We start from the raw sequence: 20,198 nt of genomic DNA, 5'->3' as shown, positions 1-20,198 counted from the left end.
TTAAAGTAATTATAATCTGTTACGTGACGGTTGTTATCCCACTAGTGGCTCACGTGCACTAGCCCTGTATATAAAGACCTTCTTACTTAGAATCTTCTCAGTTCTTTAGTTTTAGATTCTAAGTAATTGAATTGACTCCGTTTACGACTTTTCCGTCACATAATCTTGTTACGAGGTTTGCCGTCTAGATCACGTGGAAGTGCTCCAGGCTCTCGAGGTGGTTTATAACTAGGCGTCAAGCAGGGACTTAAGTAATGACAATAATGATATGCAATTCGTAACTAATAGTAGAGTATACTAAATGATTGATCTTGAGCACGAAGCTCTACACAAAGGAAACCATCCTGATTATATAGACCTTCGTCCTCCATTGGATCTCTTGGGTCCTGAGAGTTTGTGGACCTTCGATTCGTATGGACCTACGATTCGTATCCCTGAATATGCAGGGTCCATCACGTGACTTGGATCAGACTATATGTCTGTGCTTGCTGAAGGTGGGGAGACTCTACGAACCGATTACCATACAAAATTGTATGCGAATCGGTTTGCTTTTCCACGGGGTCTAAGCTCATATGGACAGGTTGACTGTTACTACGTAACAAATCTATATAATTCTATCTTGAATTTGAGTGATGAGGTATTGATAAATAATAAATAATAAATAATAAATAATAAATAATAAATAATAAATAATAAATAATAAATAATAAATAATAAATAATAAATAATAAATAATAAATAATAAATAATAAATAATAAATAATAAATAATAAATAATAAATAATAAATAATAAATAATAAATAATTGTGACCAAAAGGGTGTTTATAGACCAGCAATTGTATTTAACTTAGAATCTACAGGTGAAGAGCACCTGTAGATGGGGATAGCTACTCTATATATACACAAATGAATAGCCTAGCCGCAATAGCTAGGCAAAAAGAAGTCATATTTATTCCTCCAATGATCTTACTTTACCGATAACCATTGATACCTAGTACTTGTCCGGATCTGATCCTCAGGTCACCTAAATCGCATACTAATCTCGAGTAATCGTATCATGTGTGGACATGGTTAATGTACCTGAGGTTTCTTATATAATAAAGGTGGGAGGAAAGCAGGGATTTCCGTCACAATAATAAATAATAAATAATAAATAATAAATATAATACGAGTATAAACTATATAAACAATACTTATAATACAATAGATGCCACTGGTATATTTTATCTTTAAATAAAGCCTTTTACATGTTACGTCCAAAACGATTAGTATGTCACATGACCATAAAACATGTGATGGAACGGTGAGGAACGAACGTTCCTAGGAACAACCAGGAACGCTCGTTCCCAGGAACGACGATTCCTAGTTAACCATAGGCACGAAGGACTATATAATCAAGATGGATTTCTTTTGTATAGAGCTTCGTGCTCAAGATCAATCATTTAGTATACTCTACTATTAGTTACGAATTGCATATCATTATTGTCATTACTTCAAGTCCCTGCTTGACGCCTAGTTATAAACCTACTTCGAGAGCCTAGAGCACTTCCACGTGATCTAGACGGCAAACCTCGTAACATTACAGTCTATATGTGACCAAAAGGGTGTTTATAGACCAGCAATTGTATTTAACTTAGAATCTACAGGTGAAGAGCACCTGTAGATGGGGATAGCTACTCTCTATATACACAAATGAATGGCCTAGCCGCAATGGCTAGGCAAAAAGAAGTCATATTTATCCCTCCAATGATCTTACTTTACCGATAACCATTGATACATAGTACTTGTTCGGATCTGATCCTCAGACCACCTAAATCGTATACTAATCCCGAGTAATCGTATCATGTGTGAACATGGTTAATGTACCTGAGGTTTCTTATATAATAAGGGTGGGAGGAAAGCAGGGGTTTTCGTCACACTATAAATCATGTAGCTTTTACAATCTATATATTGAACCTCGTCACAAAAATGTCAAAATTTCAAAATATCAAAAACATATCCCTTCTCTCTAATTCCAATCCTGAATCCTTAATTCTTAATCTCTATCCCTATCTTAAACAAGTTTATACATATATAATATTTTCGACCTTCTTTAGGAATTAATAAGAATCGTTCATTCCCTTTTTAACTTTTAATTACTCTAGATCTCTCTTTTATAATTGATTCCAGATTCCACATCCATCTGGATATACACGCGACGATATACAACGACAACAAACAGTAAAACTGCATCAATCGCATTCATCACGTTACATCACATCAAATATTTCATGAGCATTTCACCAATGAATTATCTTACAATTTTCCAAACCAAAAAGCGATCCTATCCACCCAGCAAACCCCAGCAAACCACCCCACCCACTAAAAACCAACCCAACTAAAAAAAAATAACAAAAACATAACCCCTAAATCGCACCTTCCCTCCAGACAATAAAAACGGTGAGATGGCCGAGTTGGTCTAAGGCGCCAGGTTAAGGTAATAAACTCTTAACAAACGGTTGTTCACAATCTCCTGGTCTAGTAATAGGCGTGGGTTCGAATCCCACTCTCATCAAACTTTTTGCTCTTTTGGGAAGGAGCGATGGAGGTTTGGGGAAGAGGAGGAAGGAGGGTTCTTTCTTTTTTTGGTGAGGAAGGAGGGAAGGAAGGAGGGAGGGGTGGGGTGGCTGGTGTGGTGTGTGGCTTGGGGATGGGGTGGGGTAATTGAAAATCTTTCAATTATCTCAGTGAGATTTATATACTAATAGTCAGTGCTCTAGGAATCGACCACCTACTGTTGTAGTCAGGAAAAGCGATTTTCCCTGAAACTTATTTTTGGTATGATTCCTACCAAAATGAGAATTACTACTAGGAAAACTCTGTTACGAAGTAACAGCTGATCTGTCCATACGAGCTCGGACCATTTGGAAAAGCAAGGAGATTCACATACAAAACTGTATGGCAATTGACTCATGTGGTCTCCCCACCTTAAGCAAGCACAGACATCGAATCTGATCGAAAACACGTGATCAAGGATTCCCACCGAGCTGAGGAATCCCACTATGGTGGGAAATATTCCCACCTTGATGGGACGATAGAGGGCAGTGGGATGCATAGTACGAAGGTCTATATAACTGGAAAGAGTTTCCTTATTGTAGAGCTTCGTGCTCAAGATCAAGATCAATCATTTAGTATACTTTACTATTAGTTACGAATTGCATATCATTATTGTCATTACTTCAAGTCCCTGCTTGACGCCTAGTTATAAACCACCTCGAGAGCCTAGAGCACTTCCACGTGATCTAGACGGCAAACCTCGTAACACATATCTACATACCTAGTATGCAATCCCGAGCTAGTGTGAATGGCGACTACCTAGTAGTTATTCACTTGAACTAGTCGTGATATTATGGTGACTTCCATAATCCTCCATACATTAATTATACCCAAGGAATGAATGATGAATTATTTACGTTATAACATGAAGAAAATGAGTAAATAGATCATACACTCGCAACAACTCTCTTATTATTAATCCCTAATTTCAAACTACTGAATCCACTATCAACCTCAATAATCCCCTCAATAAATTTCTCCAACAAGTGATTTCAATATAGAAATATGCAGATACAGATATCTCTAACATCGATATCAGACACCTCGAAAACTTCATCTTTTCACTATTACTAAGTGTCTCCGTCATTGGCTTCATCTTGACTTCATCTTGACTTCATCTTCACTATAGATAATCCGCCCCGTAGATAATCCATCCATAACCATCCATTAGACCTCCTATCCGCTCCGCGATTTATCCATCAGCATTTCAAAAATAATCCGCAAATAATCTGCGGATCTGATGTGCAACAAAACTTTTGTTGCACATGGGTATATCGAGTACGGATTCGCAAGACGCTTACAGTACCGAAAATTATGAAAATCAGACCAAAGAATCAGATTAAGATGAAATAAAAGCAGAGAAGAATAAATAAGAGTGTTTTTCATTCTAATCCATTCCATCTATTGAATTCAATTCAATCCAGTTCAGTTCATGACCTACGTCTTGTATATATACACGCATACATATATTAAACTACCAAACTGTCATATATTTCCTATTTTATCAACCCCTCCTCTTCTCCTCCAACCCCTTACCCACTCCCCCCCAAATCAAGTCCAATTTAAACCCTCTGATACTAAAGAGGTATAAAAGTCAATTTCCTTATCCATCCATCCATCCATCAATCAATCAACATCTCATAAAGTAATCAAAGTTCCTTCTTTGATTCCCCGGACCCAAAAGTGAGCATCGTTTTATTGATATAAATTTTTCCCATGGCGATAGTTTCTCCTTGTCCTCTTTGTCGTGCCCAAAATCTATTTGGTTTGTTAGATCTTCGATCATGTAAAAATTGATACGGCAATCTCTTTTTCCCTCTACCCTACTCCTGCTCACCGGTAAATGAAAGAAAACATACCTTTCCTCGACTGTTCCACGGCCTCTCAAGGTTGATTCCCTAGCATTCTCTTCCAACGTGCTTCTACTAATCTTCTCTGATTGACTAATTCCTCCCTGAGTAGCTTTTTCAGTCTCTTCCTGAGATTTCATTCCTTCTAGGTATTGTCTATTCATCATACGTATGCATTAGTCTCTTAAAATAAAACCAAAAAGTCAAAAACGTCAAGCCAACGAAATGAGGGGCACCAACGACGCAAACATAACAGGAATAACATACTTCCTAACGGCAAATCTTTCCTTTCGCTCTCTCTGTAACCCTGGACTATCAATTTTACTCAATGCTAATCTGATGCCTGATCTTAAGGTTAGATAGATATGTTCCGAGAAGAACATGGTGAGCAATAAACCCCATCCTGTCATGTTACTTGGTGTACCATCTGGACCAACACCATCTCCAGAGAAAATGTAAACAAGAGCAGCGGTACTAAGACTACCGAGCCAAGATAAGAAACCTAGAGCCTCAATCCATGGACCAATGGAATCCGCACGCCATGGAACAGGACGTTGAGCTTCAAGTGCGATTTTCACGGCGTCACCGCGAAGTTCAACCCAATTGTTTATGAGGAATGAAAGGCCTGTCAGAGGCCAGACGACTGAAAACAGAGATAGGTAACCGAATTGAATGACCATCTCTCTGAAATCTGTAGCAACATCATAGAGCGCAAGTTCGGCTTCATCTCTCACGCGGGTCAAGAACTCGATTTCTTCTGGATGATCCATCTCTGGTGAATAAGAACCTCTACGCCTCGTGGTACGATCTGCTTGAATCTCCTTGTATTTTCTGAAGACCATTCTCTTGGCGTATGGAATGATGACCTCAACAGCAAAATTAACAAGTTGTGCTGTGACGTTTTGATAAATAATCTGTTTCTTCAATCGATCAGGGTCAATCTGAAATCCGGCTGTTGATACTGTCATCTGTTCATCGTTTTCGGCGAATGGTTTCACTGCCATTTGCAAAATGTCCAGATGAGGAACAATAACTTGAGCGAACGGAACGTAGACAAATGCTGTGAGAAAAATTGGCACGTAGGATGTTATAAAGTTGAGGACAAAGATCTTTTGAACCATTGCCGCCTCATGTGCTATTTGAGGTCAGTGAAACTCAAAGCAGAATACTAGGTAATTACTCACCGGCAACTATTTGATAGTTCTCAAGAGCTGTCAATTTTGAAGCAATTCCGTTCAAGAGAACGGTTAATGTCGGCAAAAAGACAGTAAGAATGACAGTTGGCAAGAAGGTCTCCTATGGTTAGCTGGATTCTCAATTCAGGATTCATGTACATACCAAATATGTTTTAAATGGACCATCATAGACTTCTGAGATGAAGATTTCAATGGCAAAGCAAGATGCAATCAAACTTCCTAGTAAGACGGTAGCACAGAGTGCGAAAGGTATCTGCAGCAACTGACGACTCAACCTTTTCACTGGCGAGTAAAACTTAATTTGTTCTCCAGTAATAGGATCCGTGATCTCACTGTCGGGTTTGAAATCCACTCGTTTGCGCTGAATCTTTGATACACCTCGAACTCCCCATTGTACTGCAAGATCTGTCTCTTGCTTCTTCCAATATTCCGTGTAGACAATACACCATATGCCATTGACAATGGCATATATCGGGGAGTATTCACCAAGAAGAACCCAAGCGCAGAATCCGAATGCGGCCGGAAACACCAAGAACTTGAAATATGATTGTAAAAAGGCAAAATAGAATCCGATCCTTTCTCCAAATCTGTTCTTAATATCCTCTAAATCCTTGGTGGTTAGGAGATATTTTGTGGTGATTTCTGTGATCCAAGCCTTATTGAATGCATGATCATGGAGGGGAAATATCGACTCGACTACCATCCATTCCCCTCTCTTAGGCGTAATCCCGGCACCACCTTCAATTTTCGATTTGGTAATCAACAAATAAACCAATCTCAATCGTTCAGCCTCAGTCACTGGTTCTACCTCGAAAGCTTCATGCATATCCTTCGCCGGTGCAGTTATTCGAACTCCATATAACCAATCCTGTACTCGCGAGCGATATACTTCAGATCTAAGTCGTTCCTTGGAAGCTTTGACGAATATTAGAAGTCCAAAGTTATCTCCATTTCGTACCTCAGTCGTTAACCCAACATCATGAACAGATTCGATAAGCTTTACGAATTGTGCTTCGGCTTGCTCTTTGTCTGGAGGGGTTGCATTAGTTGTCGTCAGATTGAGTGGGAGAACCTGGCCTCTCATACCTGAAGTAGAAAAACGATAATCGATTACAAAGTCGACACTGCAAAGGAGTTGATCAGCTAATGTTTATGTGTTTGTTTTAACCCTTCCCATCTACTTACTCAAAATTTGTTTTCAAAGCACTTCCAAGCTCTGTGTTTGGCTCGGAAACAGCCTTGAGGGAAGCCATGTCGTCGAAGCAAATCTGCCCTCCAAACTTTGATGGATTGAAGTTGGCGCAGATATAATTGAGTGAGAGAGAGAGAGTTTAAAAGTTGGTAAATAAGCAGAGCCTGCTCTTCTTTGTTGACCTTGATAATATTTCATAAGCTTCATTCAATCAAGCCAATGAACCAATAAACCACTAAATCACTAAACCACTAAAACCCCCATGACGGAATCATCGCTAAAATTGGAGATCAACTGTTGGATCTTGGATTAATCCTGGTCATTTATGAATAATCAATGGAAGGCTCGGCTCTGTTAGGAAGCTACCCGGTGCCGGTTTAATGTTGATAGACCATCAAATGTGTCGATTTTATCCTAATCAATATAATAGAAGGGCAACTCTTAATTGAGGATTGTCCTAAAAATATCGTATTCCGTCTATTTTTATCAGCAGATTGTTAAATTTATCCCATCCACCATCTACTACCTGGCGCCGACATACGTCAATTCAATCATGGCACCCAAACCAAAAATCATATACCCATGGTCTCGTCGAAACAACATATACGATCCTCCGACCCCTCTTGATTCTCTCCTCGAATCTCCACTCCGCACATTGATCTTCTATCTCCACACAATTCTCCTCTATTTTCGAGGTGCATCCTTCAGACCTCCTCGCAACAAACCGCCTGTTCGCGTCGTGTGCATTTCAGACACCCATTGCAATACATTACCGATTCCCCATGGCGATCTTTTAATACATGCTGGAGATTTGACCAATGCCGGCACGGTGGAAGAGATCCAAGCGCAAATAGATTGGTTGGATCAACAACCGCACAGAGAGAAAGTGTTTATTTGTGGAAATCATGATAGTTATTTTGATCCCAAGTCGAGGAAGGAAGGAGATAGGAAGAAGAAGTTGAACTTTAAAAGTTTACATTATTTGGAGAACAAAGCTATTACCCTAAAATTCAAAGGAGGGAGGAAACTGAAAGTTTATGGATCGCCAGATATCCCTCAATGTGGTGGTTCTGATTTTGCGTAAGATACTTGTGGTCTGTGTAGAATTCGAATGCTAATTGTACCTGAATTTAATAGTTTTCAATATCAAAGACATCATGCACCGTGGGAGAATCGTATACCGAAGAATACAGATATTCTAATTACACATTCTCCTCCTCGATACCATCTTGACATCAATCTGGGTTGCAAGTCCCTACTTGAAGAAATATGGAAGGTTAAACCTCGACTTCACGTCTTTGGACATATACACTCGGGACATGGTCGCCAAGCTGTATTTTGGGATAAGGGACAAGAGGCTTATGAGAGGTTAATGGAGAGAAAGGTAGGAGGTTTGATTAGGGACTTGATACCTAGTTTAGCATGGGTAGATGGCATGAAAGTGATTTGGTATGGAGTGAAGGGAATTTTATGGCAAAGATTAATGGTTGGTCCAGCAGGCGGTAATGGTGGATTGATGATCAATGCTGCAGTTGTGTATCAATCATCGACGGACGTAGGAAATCCAGTTGAGGTTGTGGAGCTATGAATAATGAACATAATGAGAACTACATTGCTACTGCTGGTATATCATGGAGAGGACATGGAATTATAACCTCCTAATGTTCATGGCCGAGATATGGCATGTAATGTTTGAATCTGATAGCATGGCGATACACTCTAAAGTCTTGAGGAATATTGCGTATTATATGGTAGTTTGAGCTGATAGTAAAATAGAATTCCCAATGATCAATACATACCTAATGTTATGTCCAAATAATTTAAATATCTCATCTCATCGAAGCAAACAATACCTAGGTATCTAATGGCTGACATCTCATTGGTCAATTTCGTTCATCCTTACCCGTAGCTCTCCCCGCATCTCATAGGTTGGGGTTCTCCATATTGTTGATCGGAGGTACGGAGATAAATTACCAGGTACGTACCTAGTATCGAATCCATAACTTTTCTCCTTAAACATTTCCCAATGCTATCTACCTAGGGACCTAGTATGTATATGATTTTCTCACAGGTCATGCAATAGACAATAGACTACAATTGAACTTTACCCAATATCTCCAAAATTTGCATTGACAGAAATGCTCCTTTAGACGGTGAGTATATACCTACCTACCTAGGTATAAGTCAGCATACCCTAGTATCTTCTCTTTCATTCGTTCGCCATTCATCCGAAAAGGCGAATCTGAGTCTGAAATGAGAGGCTGGATATGCCGAGCATGGAATTCAGTTCCTTAATGGGACCCTATGTACAAGGTTATTCCCGAGGCTACAAGTAAGTCTATCTGCTACCATTAAATCCTAATCATAACTATTTATTTATGTTGATGATACCTATCTACACTCAGGCTCTTCTCTTCTTAGAATCTTTTTGATATTTATCATCAATCATTCTCTCTCTTGCTTGTTCTCTTTTCTTTTCATTGCCGTTGCGATTTTAAAGATACCAAAGCATTTCATCATCACAAGCTAAACGACAAAATGGCCAAGTTGACTGGTCAGGAAGTGGCAGAACATAACTCCAGAGAGTCATGTTGGGTTATTGTTCACGTATGTATTTGCTTTATCGTACAGGATGGCAATTGGCTAATCCTGGTATAGGGAAAAGCCTATGATGTTACAGAGTTCTTACCTGGTATGAAGATATATCGTACGCTGAGAAGACTCCTACTAATCGCATAAACAGAACATCCTGGTGGACCCAAGATCATTCTCAAATATGCTGTAAATATTCTCCCAGTTATCTCAATTGTATGCAGAGTTGACTTTACAATACAGGGTAAAGACGCAACAGAAGAATACGAACCAATTCATCCACCTGATACTCTCGATAAATTCTTGGATAAATCGAAACATTTAGGACCAGTTGATATGGGCACAGTCCAGAAGGAAGAAAAGGAATTTGATCCAGAAGAAGAGGCAAGACAAGAAAGAATTGCACGTATGCCAATTTTGGAACAATGTTACAACTTGATGGATTTCGAGTCGGTGGCAAGAAGAACTATGAAGAAGACTGCTTGGGCATATTATTCCAGTGGTGCTGATGATGAAATCGTAAGGGCTTCCACTTTCTCGATTTTTATACCATTGCTAATATTAGTAGACTATGCGAGAAAATCATTCCGCTTTTCATAAGATATGGTTTCGACCAAAGATACTTGTGGATGTAGAAAAGGTCGATTTTACTACAACCATGCTCGGAACGAAATGTGATATCCCATTCTATGTCACCGCTACAGCATTAGGAAAACTTGGACATCCTGAAGGAGAGGTCGTCTTCACTCGAGCAGCAAAGAAACACAATGTTATACAGATGATACCAACTCTAGCATCTTGCTCATTTGATGAAATCATGGATGCAGCAGGGGAAAGTCAGGTTCAATGGCTACAACTATACGTTAATAAGGATCGAGAGATTACGAAAAAGATTGTTCAGCATGCCGAACGTCGTGGTTGTAAGGGCTTATTCATCACAGTCGATGCTCCTCAATTAGGAAGAAGAGAAAAAGATATGCGTTCGAAATTTACCGATGTAGGATCATCTGTTCAGTCAAGCAGTGGACAATCTACGGACAATTCTCAAGGTGCAGCAAGAGCTATTTCGAGTTTCATCGATCCAGCTTTGAGCTGGAAAGATATCCCTTGGTTTCAATCCATTACTAAGATGCCTATCCTTCTTAAGGGTGTCCAACGAGTAGAAGATGTTATTCGAGCTGTCGAATGTGGTGTTCAAGGTGTTGTGCTTTCTAATCACGGAGGTCGTCAATTAGATTTCGCTCGCTCCGGTATTGAAGTTCTCGCAGAAGTTATGCCAGTTCTTCGAGAACGTGGGTGGGAGGACCGTATTGAGATTTACATCGATGGTGGTATCCGAAGATCTACTGATATCATTAAAGCCTTATGCTTAGGTGCTAAAGGTGTCGGAATCGGTAGACCATTCTTATATGCAATGAGTGCATATGGATTGGCAGGAGTAGATCGTGCCATGCAATTATTGAAAGATGAGATGGAAATGAACATGAGATTGATTGGTTGTTCGAGTGTGGATCAATTGAATCCAACATTGATTGATACCAGAGGGTTGAGTTCACATACTACTGTGGTACCAGTTGATAATTTGGTAAGTTGGATTTGTTTGATACTAAAAGATTCTTGGCTAACATTGAATAGGGTATGGCAATTTATGATCCTTTGGCGAACCCTGCGGAGAAGGCTAAGGCGAAGTTGTAGATGGGAGAAGTTTTTTGAGTGGTGTGGAATTTTATATAGATAGCGGTTTTGTATTTACTAGATTTATATGATATATTACCTAGAGAGAGAGATATATATATATATGTGCGCGTGTGTGTGTGTATACGTGATAGATTATAATAAGAATCTAGTCTAGTCTAGTATACCTCGGATCAAAAGCTCCTATATACATACTCGTAGTACAGCGATTTATATTCTCTTTACCAACCGACCGATTGATTGATCCATCAATCAATGATCATCACCCCAGAGTCCAAACAGACTAAGTAACCGATCCAAACCCAAACCGAAAACCACACCATAAATGCATTCTTTTCTTCATTCTTCCATCCCGCTCCGCTGTTTCTAATATCTCATCTCATATCCAATCATTTCATTCATTCATATACTAAGTAAATGGATAAATCTAGTATGTTTCATATTTTCTTTCTAACTATTTTAATTATTCGAATTATTCGAATTATTCGAAATGTTCGAAACACATGATGGATTTCTTTCCCACGTACTGGGTAACTATGATAGAGATAGATTAAGGTTAATAGTTTCAAAGTTGACATTCATGCATGCCCCGAGTTCTTGTATCTATGATGACTGTGTTTGGTGGTGATGATGATGATTTGCAGGGGTTTTACAGTATGTATTTAGTATGTATGTATTTAGTAGCTAGAATGTATGGTATGTATAGTGTAGTATGGAGTAAGTTAAGTGCCTAGGCATAATAATCTCAGCTTAGATGGTCTGGTCTAGCCTAGCACCTAGATGGCTGCGTCATGAGTTGAGTTGAGTGAGTGACCCCATGTTTGATGTTTGGTGCTTGATGCTTGGCTGGCTGGATAATTGGAAAATTGGAAAATTACCTCGTGTATGAATGTATGAATGAATGAATGAATGAATGAATGAGAATGAGTATGGATTGGATTGGATTGGATTGGATTGGATTGGATTGGATTGGATTGGATTGGATTGGATGGAGTAGCTGGGATAGATAGATGGATGGGTTGAATAGATGGTAAAGTGAGGAAGTATGGAAGGAATGATAATTTCCATAGAATGGGATACCTACCTAGGTACTTAATTTGTGGTTAAAATTTAGTTTGATGATTAGATTATTTATTTATTTCTTTTACTTGTTTGTAAACTTGTATACTTATCTTGTATTTATTTATCTACTATTTACTATCTATTCGAATACATATATATCTAGCTAGATTGATTCCTTGGAAATTGATTCATTATTTTTTTCATCGGATACCTACCTAGATCCAGATACCTAGGTACTTTTTATTTAGAAATTATCAAATTCCGAGGTTGGTGGTTTTGATTGAAAGAGAGATTAGAGATTTCGATATTCGATTACTTGATTACTTGATAATTCGACGACTGGGTATTTTCTACTACCTAGGTACTTATTACTACTATTGATTGGATAGGATATTGGGATTCTTGGACTGCACGACGATTTTTTATTATTGTGTTTGTTTATTACCTATTCACTGTTTCTGCGGTTTGTGCGGTTTGATTTTGGCATAGTAAATGAAGGTTGAGGGAGGGTTTGAGGATTGAGATTGATAACTGGACTCTGGGTGTCACTGCGAAGTGCGAACGTTCGAAGCTGAATTCTAGGTCGAGGTCGAGGTCGAGGTCAAGGTCGAGGTCGAGATCTGGATTGAAGAGCTAGCTACTGAGCTGCTACTTGTTGAAGAAGCGCAGAGGGAATATCTATGAAAGAGTGAATATTTGGATTAATTCTGACTCGAATATTTGTATCGAGGGATTGAGTTTAAGGTTGGGATTGAGATTGGGATTGAGATTGAAATCTTACGCCGCACATACGATATTGGATTTTGGGACGAGATAAGATATGATGAAACGATGAGATGAGGATATGAAAATATGAAAATATGACACCAGGAACGAGAGCAATAGGATGAGATGGATTGAGAAATATATGAGTATATGAATCATTACGAAACGAAACGAAACGAAACAAACAAGGCTGGATTGGATAGTGAAAGGAAAGGAAACGAAACGAAACGAATACTTGACAAAAGAACGATCGATCGAAGAAACGAGTGATAGAAGAACGAATTACGATATTTACTTTACGGCAGATATATAGAGGGGATATATGCGATAAGCAGAGGGAAGGAAGACAAGAAAGAAGAAGAAAAGAGTAAGAGGGGAGCATACGTAGGGTATTCATTTGAGAATTTGAGACATTTGGGAAGAGGACGCCGAGAAACTTTGGAATAAACCCTTTGAACGTACTTTTTTGGGATTACGGTCGATACGAAGAGGATATATATTTATATTAGTTTTGGAGACTACTTGTGCGAATAGACGGACGGAAATAATCTGCGAGTCATTGAGAAGAACGAGAAGGAATAATAAGACGCGAAGACGAAGGGGGCGACCAAGACAATTCATACCGCGGAAACCAGGTCATCTGAGGATATTACGAAATATTCACCTGCCTACCTATCCCTCTGAGATACACATACGCCAACGAGTCATTCTCCTCCTACTTAATTTATATCTATACCTATTACACACTCGCACATCCAACCCCTCCATCTCCATCAACACTCAACCTACCCACCAAACCCCCTCAAAACAACAAAAATGAGTACCTCTCTAGAGGCCAAAATAGTAGTTCTAGGTGCCCAAGGCGTAGGCAAAACATCGCTTCTTCTTCGCTATATAAAAAATCAATTCAGTCCGAAAACTACGACATCAACTGTGGGAGCAAGTTTTTTGACAAAAAGAGTTGTGGATGCCGAGAGTGATACGGTGGTTAGATTGCAGATTTGGGATACGGCAGGTCAGGAACGGTTTAGGTATGTTTTGGGGGGTGTTTTTTTTTATCTTGATTTTTGAAGGGAGGGAGTGAGATGGGGCTGTGGAATGTGGAGGTGGAAGTGGAGATGGGAATAGTGGAGGGAGGCAAGGGGAGAATGAAAGAATGAGACTGAGAACAAGATCAAGCAAAACCAAAAAGCCATGCTAACACCCAATTTCACCTCACAGATCCATATCCCGCCTCTACTATCGCGGTGCAAATGCCTGTATCCTTTGCTATAGCATCACATCTCAAACCTCCTTCAACGAAATGTCCGTTTGGCTCACCGAACTTCGTCGCAACCTTCCTGCTGATATCATTTTACATATTGTGGGCACTAAAGCTGATCTTGTGGCTAAAGATCCTAGTGCAAGGGAAGTTCCATTTGAAAGATGTATTGCATATGTTGCCGAAAATGTCACATCTGTATTAGGCGGTACACCACCTGCTACCGCACTTGGACTTGAACGTGGTCCTGGGAGTTGGGCCGGCTCAGGAGGTGGAATTTGGGGAACTGGTGGGACAGGTGCACAAGGAACGATGACTGGAATGGAAGGCGCACGTTCGCCTTCTAGTAAAAGAAGTTCGGGATTTTGGGGGATGGAGGTTGGGTGGGATTGTTGTCATGAAGTTAGTGCGGAGAGTGGAGAGGGGGTAGAAGAAGTTTTTAGAGTTATTACGAGGAAATTGGTCGAGCAGAATAATAAAATGAGAGAACAATTGATGAGTGCGGCGCAAACTCCAGGAACTCCCATGAATCCCGATGGAACGGGGATGGAGGGTCAAACGGGTTATTTTGATGGGATTATGAGGCCAGGAGGCAGTTTTAGGGTGGGTAGGGGAGATAGGAGGAGTTGGTTACTTGGATTAACGGGTGGGATCCCAGCCGGGGGAAGTGAAGTGGGGATTACAGGGGCGAGTGCGGGGGCTAATACGGGGTGGAATGCTGATGGAAGGGAGAGGAGGGATGAAGAGGGTGGTGTGGTTAAGAGGAGGGGGAGATGTTGTTGAGTGTTAGTACTGCTTGTTATGGTTGAAATGGGGCTTTAAAGAGTAGGGGCAGGCATGATTGGATTTATTTGATGCTCACGCTCACTGGTATCATGAGAGGCTTGAAACTTGGAACACTTTACTCTTTTATTATGATAGGAAGGAAGGGAGGTAGTGGAAAGTGGAAAGTGGAAATGAAGGAAGGGTTCACATACTCTTATCTCCTGCCATTGAAGACCTCGGTCCGGGTCAGCACAAGGAAGACGGGACTCTATCCTGGAAGATTGGATATCGATATTGAGGGAATTCGAAACGGAAGTCGATGTCGAACTCGAAGTCGATGTCGATGTCAGAAAGAATAAGAAAGCGGGCGCGCTCAGGAAAGACATATACAGAAAGAAAGAGAAAGAGAAAGAATGAAGGAAGAAGCAAAGAGGAAGAGATAGAGGGAGGGAGAAAGAGTTGATACCCTTTCCTATTTATTCTACTTTTTACCGTTTACTTCTTACTCTTGGGATTTAGTAGTTTAGGAGTTTAGGAGTGTTTTCATCTCAAACTTGCTCTTCTCTTCGTTAGTTAAGTTTGCACTTGGACTGGGAGTGGGAATGAGAGGGAGAGTGGAAGTGGATGGGGGAGTGCTAGTTCCCATTCCCTATATGTTGTATAGAGTTTGGATATGTTATGTTACGATAGGATAGGAGATGGACAGGAGATGGATATGATAAACGATTTCAATAAATTTCACAAGTAAATGTATTTGGATGGATGGATGGATAGAAGAAAGGGGAAGCGATTTGGAAATATAAAGAAGAATATGAATGAATGAGTACACGAATACGCATACGAATAGAAATAGGAGTAAATATAAGAATAAGAATAAGAATAAGAATACTAAGCTGTGTTGAAACTGAGTTGTTTGGAAGTAGTAGTATTATTAGATGTAGGTTAAACTAAGGATCTAAGTTACAGTAATGGTAGAATTGAAGATATTCCCAATTATGGTCCGTGCACCATAATGGTCATATGACCTCAATTCTAGGCCCATAATGACCTTAATTTCAACAAGCTGAATATAAATGTCTTTTCACATGTTTCTAGTCCAGAGGTCGGAAGATATAGGATGGAAGATGGAGAACGAAGTATACATACAGAGTGTAAATGAATAGAATGAAATGGTGATATGTATTTGCATTTGTATTGATTGCTTTTGATGTACTTGTTATAATATATTTACCTCCTCCTCCTTCTCTTCCTCGATTCCTTCCTTGTTCTCTTTCTCTGTATATGGTTTTTTGATATGTGTTATATTATATTATACTATGTTGTATTTTTATATCAATAATTATTATATATTTGTTAACTTTATTTGATTTAATATGATTTGAGTTTTATGTGATTTGATTTGATTTGGTTTGATTTACTTAAATTTTGAGATTAGGTTTGAGTGAAAAAGGTGGTTTTGTTAGAGGGGTAGATGGATGGATAGATGGAGGGAGGTAGATAGGTAGTGGTAGAGGGGGATGGGATTGGGGGTGAGATTTGAGATGTGATTATTTATGTAGGGTAGGATATAGGAGATAGAGTACTAGGGGGGGTATTGGGAGATGGATATTGGGAGATGGATATTGGGAGATGGATATTGGGAGATGGATATTGGGAGATGGATATTGGGAGATAGCGGGGGTATTGGCAATTTGGGAGATAGGATGTATAATGTGATAATTTATGAATTGAAGTCGTTTAAGTTGAACTGATTGGAATTAGATTGGGTTAGATTAGTTTGAAGTTGTTTAAATTAATTTGAATTGTATTATAATTTCATACATAGCCTAGTTAATACAAATAATCAAAAAAGAAATAACAAACACAATAAACAATAAACAATCTAAATCATAATATCATCCCCTCCTTATAGTTTAGATACAATACCCACCATATCAAACAAAAATCACAAGATACATATCTACATATACAAACCAACCATCACTTTCCTTCAAAATCATTCCATCTCATCTATAAGAATCGCAATCCCCTTTCCCTTCCCCTTCCCCTTCATCATCCCACTCTTCTTCAATCCTCTCTCAGATTCCAACATCTTTCCGATTCGACCGGTCTAGTCTGGTCACTTTCGCCATACATTCGTAAGCCACTCTCTCACCATATCAACCTAACCTACGGAGGTACTTCAAAATTTCCCTTCCCCTTACATCGGTCTCGCCGCAGTTGAAAAAAAAAAAAAAAAACGCCACGCCGACGGTATTGCTCTCTTTAGGTATTAGTGGCCGCCGTCATCGCTTAGTACTCCGTAGGACTGATGAATTTTGAGTAATTTTTCTATTCATTCTATAATAGAAATTTTAATTAATATTATAATTATGCTTAAATTAAGATATTATATTAAATCACTAAATTTAAATACAATTATAATATTCACTTTTGAAAAATATCAAGGATTCATTTCAATATCTTTATTCAAAAGATAAGTTTCTGAAAATGTAATTTTGAGCTATCCTGAGTCTTGACCAGGTATATCGCACGTACCACCGTGGCAACGGCCACTGACACCTAAAGGAGATACAAGCTGACAGCATTCACCTTGTAGTTTAAAATTGAGCTTTAGATACGTACGGCGTCTGCTGACCTACTGCATTAGTTATATTAACAGACTTTCTAATAGGAGCAAATAAGAAATAATTTAAACCATATCAGTTAAGCGCAAGGATTCTATTCCTCCGCTTAGAAAAGTGGAAGTCACTAGACGGCGCTAAGAACTCCGCACTGAATTACCCCAAGTTCCCCACGTTCGGTCGAACAATAGAGCGACCCGTTATTCTGTGGGGTTTATGCGTGTTGTCGCAGGGATAAATATTTAAAAACCCCAAAATCCCCAGTTGTGCCTGCTTCTCTTTCGTTCTCGTGTCTCTCTCAGAAATTATTAATATGAGTAACGTCACAAAAGAAAAGCCGACCTTAGAGGAGGTCGAAGCGCAGCCCACCTCCACGGGCACACCCGTCTACGATGTCAACGATGTCAACGAGAAGGTCGATTACGACAGGATGCGCGCCGTCAATGCCGAGAAGGTCGAATTTGACATGACTGTGATCCAGGCTGTCAAGGCCTATCCCGCTGCCAGTTGGTGGGCATTCGTCATGTCATGCACCATTGTAAGCTCTTGCCCATGATAGGCAGATCGATCATTTCTCTAACTCCATGATAGATTATGGAGTCCTACTGTGTTTTCTTGATGGGACAGTTCATAGCCACAGCTCAATTCGCTCGAGATTTCGGTGTATACAGCGAAAAAACCAATGAGTGGATTATCGAAGCTTCATGGCAGTCAGCATTCCAGTGTAGCGGACCAATCGGTGCCTTCATCGGTGTCTTCATTGCAGGTCCCATTACCAGCAAGATTGGATATCGATGGGCAACCATTGGCGGTCTCATGTCTTTGAACGCCTTCATCTTCATCTTCTATTTCGGCAACAGCCAGGGTATGTTCTTCGCGGCCCAGATCCTGGAAGGCATCCCGTGGGGTATCTTTGTCGCCAATGCACCCGCATATTGTACCGAGATTGTGCCACTGAGATTGAGAGCTCCAGCGACACAGATGTTGCAGATGTTCTGGGCTATTGGAGCGATCATTGTCGGCGGTATCACTTACCACTACCAATCCAAGAACAACTCCTCAGCGTACAGGTTCGTCCGCTCCCATAGATGCCGTCGAGGAGATCTGTACTAACAGTCATATCAGAGTTCCCATCGCACTCCAGTGGATGTTCCCTACTCCTCTCGCTATCTTACTCTTCATTGCGCCTGAATCACCCTGGTGGCTCGTACGTAAGGGCCGCCTGGCTGAGGCAGAGAAGGCTGTCAAACGCCTTGGACGCGCCAGTGCAAATGATGATCCCGCTGACGCAGTCGCAATGATGCGCCGCACGATTGAGCTTGAGAAGAGCGTGGAGCAACCCAGTCTTGTTGAGCTGTGGAAAGGTACCGATCGCTACCGTACCTTGATTGTATGCGGCGTGTACGCATCTCAGAATCTGACAGGCAATCTGATCGCTAACCAAGCGGTTTACTTTTTCAAACGTGAGTCCACCCATTTCCTGCAACCTTATAACATACTAACACCAACTCAGAGGCCGGCATGGCAGAAAACACCGCATTTGCACTTGGTCTCATCACTTCCGCCCTCCAGTGGATCATGGTCATGGTATCTTGGGTCCTCACTACATACCTTGGCCGACGCACCATTTATGTCTATGGTCAATTCATCAACTGTGCATTCTTAGTCGCGCTCGGTATTGCGGCTTCAGTTGGCAGTAGTACGGCGGCTAACAATGCGCAAGCATCACTTGGCTTGATCGTCTCCGTCCTGTTCTGTTTGGGACCCGCCCCTGCCTCATGGGTCATCATTGGCGAGACCTCTTCCGTTCGTCTTAGGCCACTGACAACCGGTATCGGACGAGCTGCCTATTACTTGGTCAATATTCCTTGCATCTTCCTTGCTAGCTACATGCTCAACACTGATAAGTGGAACCTCGGCGGCAAGAGCGGCTACATCTGGGCTGCCACCGCCTTGATCTGTAGTGTCATGTCTTGGATCTGGATTCCAGAGATGAAGGACAGGTCATTCCGTGAGATCGACATTTTGTTCACGCGTCATGTCCCGGCTCGCAAATGGAAGAAGACGACGGTCGATATCAACGACGATGAGTAGATGAAAGTTGTTGTTTGAAGATGCTTGAGTAGCACTCCTTCTATAGGAATTGGCGGTAGAGACGAGTTTCTTGCTGGATATTTTCCGACAAGGTTAATGATTTTCAAGATGAGTTAAAGGGTAATGATGACGTGGGAATAGGTATATATTAGGTTTGTGTCACATAGATATAGACTGAAATAAAAATAAGATTGCAAAAATCTGATTGAAAGTTAAAAGCATTGTTCTGAATATGCTACGTTGAGGTGGAAAAATGGTTCTCCCGGCGCCGGGACAACAGCATCACGTAAGTATCATCATATCATTTGAGAATTAGAAATAAAAAAGTAATAATAAATAAAAAACTATAATCTTTTTTATATTAATATATATAAACAATTCTTGTTGATATATATTAAAATTATATAAAATAATAATAAAATCTCTTTAATAATATTATAATATAAAGCGAGTTCTTGGTGTTTTGGCCGCTACATTCGGCGGGCTTCGTCGCTGTTTTACGCAGC

At 40.2% G+C, this 20,198-nt stretch overlaps 6 protein-coding genes and 1 non-coding gene across 7 annotated transcripts; 6 read left to right on the top strand and 1 right to left on the bottom strand.

The window, feature by feature from the left end:
* Positions 1–301: 301 nt before the first annotated feature.
* Positions 302–460, top strand: SS1G_13100 (predicted protein; the record flags this gene model as incomplete). Its single annotated transcript, XM_001585957.1, has 1 exon — positions 302–460. The coding sequence occupies one exon, from the start codon at positions 302–304 to the stop codon at positions 458–460; it is 159 nt and encodes a 52-aa protein (XP_001586007.1).
* A 1,979-nt stretch (positions 461–2,439) lies between these two features.
* SS1G_14704 lies at positions 2,440–2,555 on the top strand. Its single transcript has one exon. It is a non-coding gene; the product is annotated as a tRNA-Leu (tRNA).
* A 1,545-nt stretch (positions 2,556–4,100) lies between these two features.
* Positions 4,101–6,895, bottom strand: SS1G_13098 (hypothetical protein; the record flags this gene model as incomplete). Its single annotated transcript, XM_001585956.1, has 6 exons — positions 4,101–4,173; positions 4,456–4,602; positions 4,714–5,581; positions 5,631–5,742; positions 5,785–6,766; positions 6,828–6,895. 6 exons carry the CDS (start codon positions 6,893–6,895, stop codon positions 4,101–4,103), a joined length of 2,250 nt encoding a protein of 749 aa, XP_001586006.1.
* A 492-nt stretch (positions 6,896–7,387) lies between these two features.
* On the top strand, positions 7,388–8,422 carry SS1G_13097 (hypothetical protein; the record flags this gene model as incomplete). The annotated part of the gene is made up of 2 exons (XM_001585955.1): positions 7,388–7,914; positions 7,972–8,422. 2 exons carry the CDS (start codon positions 7,388–7,390, stop codon positions 8,420–8,422), a joined length of 978 nt encoding a protein of 325 aa, XP_001586005.1.
* A 950-nt stretch (positions 8,423–9,372) lies between these two features.
* Positions 9,373–11,121, top strand: SS1G_13096 (hypothetical protein; the record flags this gene model as incomplete). Its single annotated transcript, XM_001585954.1, has 5 exons — positions 9,373–9,441; positions 9,493–9,526; positions 9,578–9,945; positions 9,995–11,011; positions 11,062–11,121. The coding sequence occupies 5 exons, from the start codon at positions 9,373–9,375 to the stop codon at positions 11,119–11,121; spliced, it is 1,548 nt and encodes a 515-aa protein (XP_001586004.1).
* Positions 11,122–13,764: 2,643 nt separating this feature from the next.
* SS1G_13095 (hypothetical protein) lies at positions 13,765–14,992 on the top strand (the record flags this gene model as incomplete). Its single annotated transcript, XM_001585953.1, has 2 exons — positions 13,765–13,979; positions 14,170–14,992. 2 exons carry the CDS (start codon positions 13,765–13,767, stop codon positions 14,990–14,992), a joined length of 1,038 nt encoding a protein of 345 aa, XP_001586003.1.
* Positions 14,993–17,911: 2,919 nt separating this feature from the next.
* SS1G_13094 (conserved hypothetical protein) lies at positions 17,912–19,692 on the top strand (the record flags this gene model as incomplete). The annotated part of the gene is made up of 4 exons (XM_001585952.1): positions 17,912–18,136; positions 18,190–18,668; positions 18,724–19,061; positions 19,112–19,692. 4 exons carry the CDS (start codon positions 17,912–17,914, stop codon positions 19,690–19,692), a joined length of 1,623 nt encoding a protein of 540 aa, XP_001586002.1.
* Positions 19,693–20,198: the final 506 nt, after the last annotated feature.

The sequence above is a fragment of the Sclerotinia sclerotiorum genome, genomic scaffold (assembly GCF_000146945.2).
Source record: "Sclerotinia sclerotiorum 1980 UF-70 scaffold_23 genomic scaffold, whole genome shotgun sequence".
Taxonomy (NCBI): Eukaryota; Fungi; Ascomycota; class Leotiomycetes; order Helotiales; family Sclerotiniaceae; genus Sclerotinia; species Sclerotinia sclerotiorum.
This window is presented reverse-complemented; position numbering and strand designations above follow the sequence as displayed.